Raw genomic sequence first — 16440 nt, 5'->3', positions numbered from 1 at the left:
GTTTCACTTCAGAGATCTGAAGTTTGAATTCAGTCATAAATTATATCAATTATGATACTATATTTAAAAAAAAAATTATTTTTTTAGTTTATTTAAGTTTATTTAAAAGTTAGGTATGATCACAGTGTATGAAAATTTTATGCTATTTTTCCAATAATATAGAGTATACAAAAAAAGTGTTCAAAATAGATAATCAAAAAGTGATATCATGCCTAGTAATAATTTTGAAATTTTTAAAAAATTATTTTAAAAAATAGATATTTAACTAAACAGATTTTACAGAGTTATTAAATATTTCACCACAATAACACTGTTTTACATATTGAATTATTCCTACCTAATTAGTTGAAGACAAATAGTATGATATACAAAAAAACCTGATAAAAATACACTATTTTTTACAAAACTTTTAAAATAATTTTAATAATATATTTTTAATTGATTCCTGTTATATGTAATTTATATATAAGTTGATATTTATTGTGTAAAGGAAACATATTAAAATTCAGAAAGAATTCTTAAAACAGCTTTATACTGTAAATATTAATAAATCATTATATAGGAAAGGAAAATTTAAATCGATAAAAACAATATGATTTTATTACTTAATGGTGAAGGATTTGCGATTCATCAGCGAAAATAAACAAACAAAATATTTATTAGTTAACCATAGAGCATTTATAGGGATGCAATGCAAAATTGATTTCGGTGATACATTTGGCGAGTTTTTGCTCTTTTGTCCTTAATTAATAAGTAACAAAAGCTTGACAATGTATCTTTATGACCACTTAAAACATTTATGCATATCTCTTAATAAGTATTTCAACATCAGAATTTATTTTTAATTAAAATTAGTTTAATTAAACAGAGTTTTTTCTATAATCCAAAGACATATAAAAACAATATTGCAACATTCAACACTAATGCAGCTACATACAATTTGTTAATGCATACTGTTCACTTAAGTTATCACTGACAATAAATTCAAATAAACCCAATTTTTTTTTTTTTTAAGTAAATAGTTAAAATTCAATAGAACATATATTATAAACAATTTTAAAAATATAATATTTACCACAATTTCCGTGGGTAACTTAGTCAATGGACCTGAACTCATAATAACTGCTGCTCCCTGAGGTGGCCGTGGCCACATTTGTGCCTTGTGAACAACAATTACATTTGGCTTAGCTGCTGATGATACTCTTATTGAGTTAGTAGTATTCAAAGTACCAGCTGGGAGGGTGACCCGAAGAGCTGTTGATGAAATATTAGATGATAGACCAAGAGCTGAGATGGCAGAAGATGAAATGGCACATGGTAGACGAGATCCAACTGGTTGGGAGAGATTCACTATACGAGCACTTCTGACAAGACCTGTGAAAAGTCATTTCCATTTATGAAAACATAAATCTTTTTCCTACAAAACTATCTTGCAATTAAATCTGTTTTTATTTCCTTGCTTATTTTAACTTCTTAAGAGCAAATTTATTCCACACTGTTTTACAGAAAGTAATTCAATAATTTGATATAGAAATTTCAATTTTATTTGATAATGTGTTCCAAAAGTTTTTTTTTTTTTTTTTTTTTTTTTTGCCAACATTGCCTTTATAAAATGCTACATTACATTATAACAATCTTCCGTTGATATAATAATTTTTTAAAAAAATCATTTATGGAAATCGCAAAATCAAAATGATTTGGAATTTAAATTCTTCAAATGAAATATATTCCATGCATTAACACATAAGAGGAGAATGACCATTTTAATTGCAATTTAATTTTCCAATGCTTAATTTGAGACACAAATGTCAACTTTCTTTTATATTATGTTAAAATCACCAAGATTATCATAATTGAAATAAAATTTCACCCCTAATTTAAAAAAAGCAATAAAAAATGGTAGAAAAATTATTTTTGTTTAAATTTATAAATATAGTAAAATATCAAAAAATAAAGATAAATTCCGAAAATTTTGCATTATCTCCAAAATAAATTGGAAGGAAAAGTTAAAATTACAAAATGATAACATTTTGATTTTAAATATGGTTAATGAGGGGGGGGGGATTATACCAGTAGAATCTTTATATATAAGTTTGCATCCTGATTTGTTAGATAAAGGGGGAGGAGGAGAAATAGAATGTAAAATATAATCTGACCTCAAATAGGAATTAAATCTAGAAATTTCTGCCATGTATCTAAATTTATTATTTATCAAATATATGAAAAATATAATTATCAAATATATGAAAAATATAATTATCAAATATATGAAAAATACAATTATCAAATATATGAAAAATACAATAAATTTAGAAGACATTAATCCACAAAACAAATTTTCAGAAAATATTTTTTAATGAGCAGAAAAAAGAAGCAAAATTAATGAGAAAATTATAAGCTACAATTATTTATTCCCAAAAAATGCAAAAAAAAAAAAATAATAATAAATAATAAATAAAGTAAAAAAATAAAAAGCAAGTATTTGATCAAAGCATAATTGAACTAAATCACTTTCAGGTACATTTCAAAATTATATAATTTACTTAATATGGATTAAATTGTGTATGTGATTATATTTAATAAAGAATCATTCTATTATTCAATAAAGGATTATTTACTTTTTTATATCCATTTTCAAGAAAAAGTTATAAAATAATTCTTAAGATTACAGATTAGATAGATTCTATAGATTAAAATTTGGCAGGACTACATATTCATATAAGATTCACACACACACACACAGAGAGCACAACCTTATTCTGGAAAAAGTTAATAACAAAGTTACAAATTCTAACTTTTTATATGGTCCCCAGTCCTCTCACTCATATTTAATAAAAAGCTGTCCACACTGTAAAGTATACAATTAAAAAAAATCAATCATATTATGACTAAAATTGACTGAGTTATAGCTGATTATCCTAAACAGAGTGGCATACACATTTATTTTAAGGAACAATTTTTAATAATGGCACATAATTATAAAATGCAAACAGTCCCTAAGATCAATTTCAAAGCTGCAAATTTAACTATAAAATTTGCCTAAAATAGTTAGTTCCGCATTTAAAAACCCAACTTCAATCAACTTTCAATCAGTTAATCTGTAGAATGGATTTTTTTTTTTTTTTTAATATTACAGTGTCAGAAATATTTTACAAAATATGATTGATAAGGTTGGAAAACTATATAAAATGCTAGACTTTGTAATTTGAGAAATAAATTTACTGATTTGAACAATATAGAATATAATTCTTCCCATATTTTAAAGCATTTTTCCAATTGAAACTATATGGCTATTTTTAAAATTAGCCATTCGGCCTTGATAAGAATGGTGATTTTGTAAACACATATACAAAAATATCAATTATAATACTGTACAATATCTATTAGTGTTTTTTTTTTTGTATCTTAACACAGAAAAATATAAAGTCATCTTTTTTACTGTAAATAAGTACAGAAAGAGACATATAGTTTTCTGTATAATTATTCGGGCATATAACTATAAATTAATATAAAAAGAAAACATACAAGTAATATGGGGGGGGGATCTTAAAATGCAATAAATAAATGTTTCAAATGTGATGCCTTAAATGCCATTGTGTTTCGAAAGAAAATACATTTTATTCCAAACAACTTCAGTTTCATTATATAAATAACCTCCTAAAATATACATACATGAATTTGCAACTTGAAAAACTTTAAAACTTATTCCTTCATTTAAACAAATTTCAGATTTTACTGAGTAACTTTTCAACCACTATCACAATCTTGTCATATTTCTCTGTGAACTTGCCAAACAACAATTTTATTTGGTGTAGTAATTACACAAACTAAAATATCTATAATAAAAGATACCAATTTTAAACCATATTCTTTTCTTTTAAATTCTTTCTATTAGTTCATGTTACTGTGAATGTCAAAAAATAGCTGAACTTAGATTATTTGCTATATTTTAAAGCTATATAATATTTCATTATTGTAGCTTTTTTTATATTATAATTTTTTTTTTTTTTAATTTCAAGTCGAAATTACATCTTAAGAGTTCCAAAAAATAAAAACGTAGTCTTGAAGAAATTAACAGTTAATTCTAAACTCGTCTCAAACTATTAAAATTGAAAATTTTGAATGGCCAATTGAATTTTTTAAAAATATTTTTTCTTCATATTCTTAAAATAAATTGATAATGCTATTAAGATGATAATGAAAGATAATAGTAAAAATAAGATACTAATAAAAACCAAATAACACACACCAATAAACCAATAAAGATAATAATAAAAACCAAACCAATATTTTTCAATGTATGAAGAAAAAATAACTCCTCATCAGCATTTCAATCATTATGATATAAAAGAGGAAAAATAAAATTATATCTAGGATTATTTAATCAATACATTTATACCCTCCACCATGAAGTTTTGCAGAGCAAACGGCTAATATTCATACTATCAATACAATAACAATATGAACTGCATATACATAAGGATACTTTCCTCACAGCAAGCCCAATTACAATATAGTAACTGCTAATAAAATGCACATTCTGAGTGTTAATTTCTAACTGATGCTAGTTTGAAAAAAAGAAAAGAAAAAAAAACATTCAAGTCTATAATCTGGATTTATACATAAACTGGGGCTTATTCTCCTGTCTTTCAATCTACACAACTTAACCTTACTTCAAAATATGAATCTATTAAAGTATAAAACTGTTTTGAGGAAAAACTTGAAAACACAAAATTCAAATGTAAATTAATTATTGATGAAAGAAAAGTTAAAATTAGGCATACTCTGCAAAAGAATATATAAAACTAATTAAACTAAAATCATTTACCTTAACCAAAAATATATTAACTTATTACTAGAAAATTATAAATCAAGATTTATGGTTCTGCACATCAAAATTCGTTAGACCAAGCTCACAATTTGTGCAAGTAATTTCAAGGCCCTCTTTTCACAATGACAAGATAAACACACACATTACAGCTTCATTTAGACTACACCAAACTTCACAAAGAGAAACAACTGTATTGTAGAAAAAAGGAACTGTTTCAAAATAAACTTTTATTTATGCAAAATACTCCTTTCTCCACAATTTTTCACACAATAATAGCTACTTGTAAATTATTTTCTATATCAATTTAAATACAAATAAAATTCAACCATTTTGAAATTCTTGCACAAGTAAAGCTTTGTCACGTCTCAATTACCCTTGTTTTATTCTGACAATCAAAATCGAGCCCATTTTGGTAACTTAATTCTCTTCTGAATTTAATTATCTTTTTAAGATAATTCTTAAGAGTTTAAATTAATATTATGCATAATTCTTTAAAAAAAATATGTATTTAATTTTAAAAAATAATAAGAGCGGGGGAGGAATTATTGAAATTGTAATTACATTGATGCTGATTACTGCTTAACTCTTTAATTATTATTCACTCTAAACTGATTAAAAATTAAAGAAACAAAATTACACATAACTTAAACAGTTGAGGATATAGAAAACTCATAAGGATATAAATAATCGAATACTTGCAAATTCATAACAGAATATATTAACTATTCTGGGAAAACCAAACATTAATGTTAACATACATAATAATCTGCTATGATTATTTTAAATTATAAGATCTATTCTGACAGTCTACAAACAATAGCAAAACAGCACTGACTTTCATTTTCAAATTTCTTCTAATGAATAATACAGGTATTGTATCAGTAGATTTTTTTTATCCTTGCGTATGGACTAATATATAGGCTGTATCAGAAGACAAGATTTTAACTCCATTATGAGCTCAGCTGTTATATTTCTAATCACTTAATAAGCAGATCTTATCCTATTCGAATAAAAGAAACAAATATAGATAACCCCATTGAAAATTAAAATGGATCATATATCTTCAAATGGCATTTACTTTTTATTCAGATAAAACCCATTTCTGAATTGATTAAATGCCCTTTAGCTATAATCTAAAAATCAAAATCTTTCATATCCAAGAAACTGTAATAATTTGTATAAACTGACAAATAAAAAAAAGCTAATCTTCAACACTGATTTCTTAGAACAATCAAATTTTAACTACAGACACACAATATTTACTAATTTAATAAACATTTAATTCATTATATAAACTATAAAACAAGTAGTTTATAGTTTCTTTAACTACTTCTTTTATATAACTTCTTTAATTCTCTATAACTTCTTTAATTACCAAAAAGTTGCAAAATGACATTATCCATGAAAAAAATTAAAAATGCAGTTTTAATAATTTTAAATTTTCAATAAATAAATTTAAAAATAATCATCAGAAGAAAAAGAAGCATAGTCATATGAACTCAATAAATCATTTTAAAAATTGAAAACAGTTGCTATTACAAATAACAAACAATTAATGTAAAAATTTATTTCAAAACAATCAAAAACTTTACCTCCATCATTCCTGTATTGTATAGTTTGAGTTGTTGAGGTGCCTAATTTTAGGTGACTTGAACTTAAACCAACAGGAGTTGTTTTTGGAAGTATTTGAGGCGAAGATTTAATAACTTCACTTTGGATCTGTCCTGCTTGCTTAACAGTATTTTGAAGTGGAGTACAAGTAGTTGATGAAACGTTAAATATCACCGGTTGTAAATTTTTAGCACCACTCTTGGTAGATGTGGGAAATAATGGCCGTGAAATATACTGAGAGCTATGAGATGTGGTAGTTACAGTTGATGTGGAAGTGGTGGTGGTGGCTATAGCTGTTGTTTTTGGCAAATTTTTTGCAGTTGTAGTTTGTTTTGAAGTAGATTGCTGATTTATTACAGTTTGTGAATCAGATTTTGGAGATGGTTTTGGAACAGATACAGGAGATTTTGCTATAGTTAATGATTCACTAGTGGTTGTTATTGGAAGCTGAGGTGGTTGATTATCAGTTGTAGATGAGGGAAAAACACTTGCTGAAGTTTTTTTAGAAAATATATTTGCATTATCTTGTTTCACTTTCATACTAGGAGATTTTGGAGATACAGTCGCTCTTTGACTCATTGGTGGTTGAGAAGTTAGTTTAATACCCAAGCCAGCAGGTAAATTTTGTCTTGTATGACCTGGAGGTTTAGATCTGATTTGAGACAAAAATTTACTATGTGAAGATGAAGATGCTGATAGACGATCTTTAGATGATGATGATGCAGAACCTAAATCAAATAACAAATTTTTAAGTAAAAAAAAAAAAAAGCACATCAACAACAAATTATTATCAAAGGTAATTAATCACCTCACATAAATTATTTATAATTTAAATCAGAAAAAAACATATGACCAACTGAATCCCAGAATAAATAACTATACCTAAATCATAATTTTTTATTTGCAATGCAAAAGAGATTGATGAATTTATTCCAAAGAATTCTATTTATTACTTCTTTGAAAACAAAATTTCTAATAAAATAATTCCATTTCCTTGTTGTTTTTTTTGTTTTTTTTTGTTTTCATAAATGCAGCATTTTCCATGTTTCATATTGATTGAAAAAATTATAGTATGTATTAGGATATGAATTTTAAAAATACCTTAATATTGTAGCTTTTTCTATTCTTCAAAATGTATTTAATAGCAGACAAAAATTATAACATAAATTGTCATTCATACTTAATAAAAGCAATATTAATTTATTATAAAAGCTATTTATTATAATGTCCTTTTTTCTACTTATTTATAAAGTGGAAGGATGTCACAAACAACTTACCAGGACTGAAAATAAAGGGAAATACCCAAAACTCCAGATTAATTTGAAATTAACAATAAAAAAATGAAATATAATAACTGAAATAAAATTCATTTAAATTTCTAGCCATGACAAGAAAATATAATATTTTCATCTGTTTGTTTCTAATAGAAATAATATTTCAAACTTAACAATAATAGCATAACATAATAATCATTCAATAATTATTTAGCAGAATTAAGAAGGAAAAGGAACCGTGTTTCCTTATTCACATCAAACAATTTTTAAAATAATTTTGAATAAAAATAATTGCATTTTCAACAATTTGATTATAAACATACTATTTCAAACAGATTGTAACACTTTACATTTCGAGATGTCTATTTCAAATAATTAATCTTGTATAAATTTCACTTGAATTAATCAAAATATACAAACTATAGACAATGATTAAAATATAAATTAGTATTTGAAACTGAAAGTAAAGTGTAATATTTAAACTCATAAAAAATTTTTTGATACAATCCTCAAAGAACTTCAAAAGACAAAAACTGTATGGGTTAAATATACAATAAAATAATTTTACATCTTAATTTTCTTGGTTAAATATATATTTTCCTTATCGAATTTGAAAGTACAATAAAAGTTCATATGCTCTTTTAGATTTAGACAGCAAGAAAAAAAAAAGCATAAAAATAGCTTTTCATTCATTTATTTATTTTAGACTTCACCTATAAATCGGCCTATTAATCAAGCCAATAATCTACAAACAAATAACAATAATTCAGTAAAAATTCATAACATTTATTATACCACTGAGTATTATGCACTTAAATAAGTATGTTATGGCAGATAAAAAATAATTTAAATATATATTCAGGTTGTCCCAAAAAGATAGAAAAATGGTTTAATTCTTTACCCATTAGAAATAAGTAGAGGATGTAAATTGCAAAATAATTCAAAATAAGGTACAAAATAAGACTTTGTTAATAAAAAAAATTTTGTCATTAATTTTCAATAATCTACACTTTTTTAATTTTTATTTAACCCCTCTAGACAAATTTGGCCAGTTAGAAAGTTTTTCTTCTTTTCCAATAAGATCATTAGAAAAAACCTGCATAACTGTATCTTTAAAGCCAAATGAATTATGACACAGAAAAAAAAAAAAAAAAAGACTTATGCCATTTTTTACATCATGTAAAACACTTTCTTCAATGGAAATAAATTTGCCAAAATATAACAGAATTATGATAAATTTGACATTAAATTACTTGCATGTATTCATTTTCTATTTTAATTTTTACTTCAGTCTGAACATTAAAAAAAAAAAAAAAAAAAAATCTTAAGAATATGGAATGGTATTAGGAGTATGTCTAAAAACAGGCAAAAGGGATTTTAATGCAAATATTATACATTTTTATAAAACTAACAAATTTTATTTCTATTTTGTATACTGTCAGCACATTCAATTTTCAATTAAGTATAATTCACTCAATTTTAAAGATATGAGCATGTGTTTGCAATGATGTTGTTGCATAACAAATTAATGCTCTCTGACTAAATTTGTCTAAAGGGGTCACATAAAAATTTAAAAATGCATCCTTATTTTTAAATTTGATCTTATTACATTTCTCATTATTTCTAATAACATGGTCTTATTCCATACCTTATTTTGAACTATTCTGCAATTTACATTGCCCACTTATCTCTAATAGTTAAAGAATTAAACCACATTTCAATATTTTTGGGACACCCTGTATGTATATATCATTTCCTTAAAATAAGAATTGTATTATAAATCCAGAATTAAAAATTTATCAAATAAAATAAATTTCATTATTAGCACAAACAAAAAATGTAATATTGTAATAATTAATTTGGACAAAACTTGTGGCCAGATAACAGTATAGTGAATTTACAGCTAAAATGCTAATTGGTAGCGAGAATATGCATCCAGTGTAAAGCAGAACTGTCCTCAGCTCAATTTCAATGTTGAATAAGACATAAGATTCATTATTCAATAACTGTGGTTATACAAACACAGCTATCTAAAATAACAAGAAATATATCCAATAAGCTGAAAAATTAAACTTGCTGTACCTAAAATACTTTATCAGTATGTTTATTTATACTGTCAGATATGCTCATTTAAAATAAGAAAAATGAACCATATTATTTGAACATTTAAGACCAAAGTATATTTTATACCAGACCAAAGTATATTTTATACCAGACCAAAATATATTTTATATTTTTATCTTTTTAATTTTTTTTCTTAAACAATGAGCATGTCAACTTTAAAAAACTTAATATTTCATAAATAGATCACTCCAATTGAAAGAAATCCATACTTAATCTTTCTTCAAGATGAAGAATCTGTATAATAGTTTAAAAGTTCTTAATAAATAAGATATACATGAAAAAAAAAACATGCAAGTAGCTACGGATTTTTTTAAGACATAGCTGGAGCTCTAAATTTCTTACTTTCCAAACTCTAGCATTTAAAAAGTGGAATAATTAATTTAGACCTTGACTTTGAGATTAGACCTTCACTAGAAGTAGAAGTTAATTTTACAAACAAAGCTTTAAGATTAAAATATTACATATATACTATATGTTGAAAATTTTCAAGAATAAAACATTGAAGGAAGAAGTCAAAGTAAAAGTAAAAAGGTCAAACAATCCTTCTTCAGAATCTATTGATAATGAATTTAGTGATATTTCAACAAATTGAACAGTGTATCAAAATTTTACAAACACTTGTGCCATTCTCTTTTTGCTCTAAAACAACATTTAATACACTTATTTCAGACTCTGGTGTAGTACTTAAAACTTGTATTGTCTGTATCAAAATGTTAAGCTGATCTCAGCAAATAAAAACATTAATTTTAAAAATTCCCATAACTTTCTCTCTCCCCCTTGAACAAAAGTAAACTAAGCAATTATTATTAATTTGAAATAATAATAATAATAAAGCCTTTGTAAAATGCTTGTATATAATTATATAATAATTTCTATAATATATAATTATCAATGTTTTTTAATCATGCAATTGTACTTCGATACTAAAATTGTTTAAAAACAAGTGTATCTTAAGGCTATCTTATTGAAATTATCAATAGTGTTTGACTTTTATTTCAAGGAGATTTTTATAATGGAGTCTTTATCATCCTTGATTGTTTGATATATCATCTTACTATATACTTACATGTAGATGGTACAGTAGTGGGTATAACAATGGTTGATGATTTCATTGAACTTATTGATGATAACGGTCTCTGAGCATTTTTTCCATCATTGGGAGATTTAGAAACTTCTGGGGAAACTAACAATTGTTCCTCATGAGCAACTGAAGGAGCAGATGTTTGTGGTACATTTTTGCTGGTCAAAAGATTAGAAGTCATTTGATCAGGACTTGAGAATGTGGTGACTGTTGATGATGATTTTGTATTTGAATGCTGGAAAGATGTTTGAATATAGGTTAACTTTAAGAAAATTTACAAAAATCATTTTCTAGAACTTAAAAGGATTAAATTTATCTGAAGGATTCATACTTTCTTTTAAAAAATTACCTATTTCATTGCATCAAATTTTGTTGTGTCTCCAAGATACAAAATTAAATTCAAATTACAAAAAATTGAAACAAACTTAGCTAAAAAAAATAAGAAACTGTAGAAAAGAAACTTATCCATGAGCAAGTAAGATATAAATTTAAATACCATTTACTCTTTTTATAATTCCTTCAAAGGAAAAACAATACAAAGAGACACATTTATGCTGATGTTCTTATTTCTTAGACTCATTTTCCTAATTCTTAATCATCTAGACTTCAATTTACAATTACTATTTTCAGTTCATATATTTATTTTAATATTTGATTCAGTCAAATGAAATGGTGGCAAACCTCTAAAAATTTCCATAATACTATAACTGCATGTTAAATTACATTTTCTGATATATATATATATATATATATATATATATACACCATAAACTAGAACCGACAGAATATCTTCAGAGAAATCTCAGATAGATTCCTAGTTAGAATAAATTATTAACAAATTCAAAATTCATGATAATCTAATTGTCTTGTTTTTACTCTTCAACAAATTGACATAAATTTAAAGAAAATAAGCATATCAGTTGCTTCAGAAAATTTTTGATTTTAGAAAAAAAATCAAATTATTAAATAAAATCTTATTTTTTTTATTTAAGCTTAAAATATTAAATTTATTTAAGCTTAAAATATTATTCTTAAACTTAAAACACATACCATTTTAAAATACTATACCATAAGGGCCCCAATAAGACACATCTGGACACTGCTACTGAATTACTTTACAAAGGCAAACAAAAATTTTAAAGATTTATGAATTAAAGTCAAACCTTAAAATCTTATTAGAAATGCATAAATATAAGGAAGCTGGATGCTTGCCTTTCTACAGAGTTGTGTCAAAAATTAGATATTGTACACAATATAAAGTACATCTGGTGGCTATAATTTGGAGATAATAAACAATCAAATACAATTTTTAAGGAAACTTGCTAAAGACAGCTTTTTAATAACAAAATCAAATTTTAATATTAAAATTATAAAGAACAACATATTAACTGCAGGTTTCTTTTAATCATAGAGGATATTTTAAGCATAATATAAACTAATTAATAACAACTTTAATACAGACTTCATATATATTTATTTATGAAAAATAAAAATAACTATTTAACCAAACCAAATACTATTATTAAAAGCATAAATTACATTTACTGATTAACATTTTTCATAATACATGTATTTTATTTGCATATAAAACAACTTACCATTTAATTGTTAATAGTGAATTATACATATCTCTTAGGCATGGTAATTTCATGCATGAATAAATGTATGTACAATCGATAGGAAAAAAATAGGAGTCACCCAGCTTTACTTGGGCATTGTTTATCATACAATCATAAAAAAAGATTACACTTGAAAGGATTTAATGCACTCTGAAGGTGTTTGTATTAAGCATTACATCAGGGGTCATCGATATATTGAAATTAGAGCAAACTTCAAAATTTCCAATAGTAACGACCATTTTTCTCATCAAATTTTAAAACTATATTAAAAGTTATTTTCAGAAACCAAGTTTCAACAGCATAGGTCTATTTGGTTCAAAATTATGAGCAAACAACATTTTGACTTTCTAATATTAAAATTAAATTTTGTACCTTTGTTCATATCTTAAAAACTTATAAAGTTACTGACCTAAACTGTTTTTCTTATGAAAATATAAGGTATTTCACCTATTTTGCATACACATTTAACTTTAAAAAAAACTTTTAATATGTGAAAAAAATTACAAAATTAGATTAAAAAAAATTTTTTTATTGAAAAATACTTCAATTTTTTTATTAAATCAGAAGAGACAATTTTATGCGGTCATACAAAATTCCAGGGAATAGTTTCCCCGTAATATTAAATTTTCTGCATTACTTCTGAAATGACGCAGTTAGGGGCACATTCACAAATTTCAAAATGTCAACAGCTTTTTATACGGCATTGAAATGCTGCTGAGCATACATTCCTTGAAACATAATTTTCTGCCTTATTGTAATATAAAAATATAATTTTTAAAATTCATCAGTGAGAAAAAATATGAAATCAAAGTTAAAAAAAATCTACTGCCATATTATTTTATTAAGTTATTTAAATGTGGAGGATAATCTCTGTCCTTGTAATACGCTAGCTCGAATTTCCACTTGTCATGCCATAATGTCGCTTACAGAATATAACAAATTCCAGTAAATATAATTATTATTTTGTCAGATTTAACTATTTAATTTGACTAACATTATGACAAATTATTTCTCTTAATAATTTATGAATAACAAACAGATTTTCTGCAAGACCACTGTGTGGGACAAAGACAATGAACCATTTGTATTAGTTTCAATTTACTGATGTTTGTTTATGAACACAATATTTCTTACAAAAAACTCAAATTTCATAAGATTGCCATTATTATAATTATTATATATTAAATTATAATTAATAACTATAATTGCTTGTAACTGTAATAATAAATATATAATAATATTGTAGTTATATTTAAATAATAAAAGATATACTTAATTTTATATTTTTTACTCATGCAACAAAAATTTCCATTTTGGATTTTCAGCTCAATGCAGAATCAATCTCAGGTGAAATTTATACATAACTTTCAATACTCTTGAATATTCTCCCCCCCCCTATGAAAAGAATCACGATTCTTCCAAATTTTTCCTTATAAATATTTTGCCATGAATTAAAACAATTTTATCATGTGGATTGAAGCTTTAAAGATGCTTTAAAAGTATGATAAAAAATTACTATTACCAAAAGTCCAGAGAATACTAAATTTTACCCATTTAAATATGGAAATAACCTTTAACAGAAAATGTCAAATATCTCCAGATATAACCATGATATTTTAAATAAAATTTGTATTCCAGCTATTTTTCTCAAGGGAAATCTATTCATGACATCAAAAATAGGTATTACCATAGGAGAACGTACAATTTGAAATATGTAGACACCCTCCCCCTCACACATACAAAAAAAATGTTAGGCAATGCATTTTTTTAGCATTCATTTTTAGTTTCCACATAGGATGAACAACTGTAAAACAAATCTGGGTTGCTCCTTTTTTTTCCCGTGATTGTACCAAAATCATTTTGTTTAATAATTTCACAACCGATCCAAAAATTTTAACTAACTAGGAATTATATTTTAACAGTTATAATACATTAATAATATACTTGCAAAAAAAGCAATTATAAAGACATTATTAATAACAATTTTTTTTGCCAAAATATTAACAGTATAAATAGCGGATGATTTTATAAAATTTTCCATTAAGAACTAATTTTATAAGATTAATATACACATCATAACTGACATCAGAATTTAAACTAGATGATCTGATTAAGCAAAATAAGACATTTTCATTTAAAAAGGCAGTTTGTTATTTTTCCCTTCATTTCAAGCAGAAATTTTTTTAAAGAAATAAATTCAATTCATACTAAATACATTAATGGATTCAAAATATCTAAAGCAATTAACTGACTTTTCATAAATATATATAAATATACATACTTGAACATAATAAACATAAAATATGTGAATGACAAGTAATGTTTGAATATGCAACAATTTCTGATGAAAATAATATCTTACAACTTCAATAATGCATTCAGCAATTAAAATTTGAAATAAGTCAAACCTTTGATGGAGATTTAGCAGTAGATACTGTTGGCATGGGATGTGTTGTAAGAGGTGGTACATTCCGTTGTGCATTAAAATCTGGAAATGATGAAGTCTGGGGAGCACTTTCAGGAACAGGAAAACTTTCCGAACTCATAGAAACTTCAGATAATTGCATAGGTTCAGAAATCCCCGAACTTGAACTTTCAAATGAATGAAAATTATGAAAATACTGACTATCCAAGGCAGACATTTTTTGAGGGGATACAGATGAATCAGGTGGATACTCTTTTCTTTTACGACTGGCCATGGTTTCCATCCCATTGATCACTGCAAAAATAACATCTAATTAACTCAGAACTAATATGATCCCTGTACTTACCAAAAACTATTTGCTTTAATGAAAACAACAAAAATATTCAGAAAACATAAATTTAAAAAAAAAAACTTTGAATTAGTAATAACACAATTAGAAGGGAAACAAGTAGACAGATATTTTAAATTGCTTGAATAATAAAAAAAATTACAACAGTATTTTCTTCTGATATATATACTTTTATGGAAAAATTAAATTCAACTAATTCAAACAACAGGTTTACTTGTAGTGGGCATATGGTGTAACACAGTCAACAATCCTCAATAACAAAAAACAAAATTTAATAACAAGAAGACACAGATTACAAAACACAGATGAGACATACACAACAGCATGCTGCTGCAGCCCACAAGAAGTAATTGGTAGGAGACAACAATCATAGCACACAAAGTGCCTAAACAGAATTTCACAACTACATAGCTATCACTCGAGTCTCTCCAAACACTTGCTATTTTCCATTGTCTCCTCACTTTAGCTGTACCCAACTGCCTACACCGCACACAACACTCGATATTGCTTCAACACTTGTTACCAAAACTTGAAGCATAGTACCAATTCTCAATCCACTAATTGCTAGAGCACCACTCAATGCTTTCAGTTCACTGGATTGATCTCACTAATTCATTGTTGACTCACTATACGACTATGAAACTGACTTCGGCTTGGACATTCAGCCTTTTATAGTTTCTGGAACAAGACAGAGAACGTTCTTGAGCAATCAAGCATAACTCAGGCCATATCACTAAAATTCATGAACATTCTAATATCATCTATTTTGTGACCAAGCTCAGAGGTCAGTGATTCATTATGTGATCATCATTCGTAAAACTATCTTTCATATGATGGAATTAACCATGACAGGAAGCAACATTACAAATTTGTAACTATATTATACATCATTCCTCAATTCAGTATAGTCATATCTACCAATTTTTTTTTAATGAAAAACAGTGATTAATACCCAAAATATCATCTGAAAGTGAAAAGAAGAAAAAAACATTTTTAACACATAAAAGAATACATGTGTACATATGTCTTTGTATGTATACATATGCCTAAACATGTGTATATATATAGATATAAATATATATGATATTATAGCTGAAAAACGTAAACCAAAATACATGTTACACTC

At 25.4% G+C, this 16440-nt stretch overlaps 1 protein-coding gene across 2 annotated transcripts in view; it reads right to left on the bottom strand.

Annotated features, from left to right (window-relative positions):
* The window catches only part of LOC129980962 (BRCA2-interacting transcriptional repressor EMSY-like), a 32866-nt gene that overhangs the window by 9321 nt on the left and 7105 nt on the right, over positions 1 to 16440 (bottom strand). For both annotated transcript variants that reach the window (XM_056091505.1, XM_056091506.1), the window contains exons 6-9: positions 14949 to 15259; positions 10907 to 11156; positions 6424 to 7170; positions 1076 to 1374 (exon numbers count right to left, since the gene is read on the bottom strand). In XM_056091505.1, coding sequence (XP_055947480.1) covers positions 1076 to 1374; positions 6424 to 7170; positions 10907 to 11156; positions 14949 to 15259 — 1607 coding nt within the window. The remainder of the gene's footprint in view (positions 1 to 1075; positions 1375 to 6423; positions 7171 to 10906; positions 11157 to 14948; positions 15260 to 16440) is intronic.

The sequence above is a fragment of the Argiope bruennichi genome, chromosome 8, assembly GCF_947563725.1.
Source record: "Argiope bruennichi chromosome 8, qqArgBrue1.1, whole genome shotgun sequence".
In the NCBI taxonomy this organism is placed as follows: Eukaryota; Metazoa; Arthropoda; class Arachnida; order Araneae; family Araneidae; genus Argiope; species Argiope bruennichi.
This window is presented reverse-complemented; position numbering and strand designations above follow the sequence as displayed.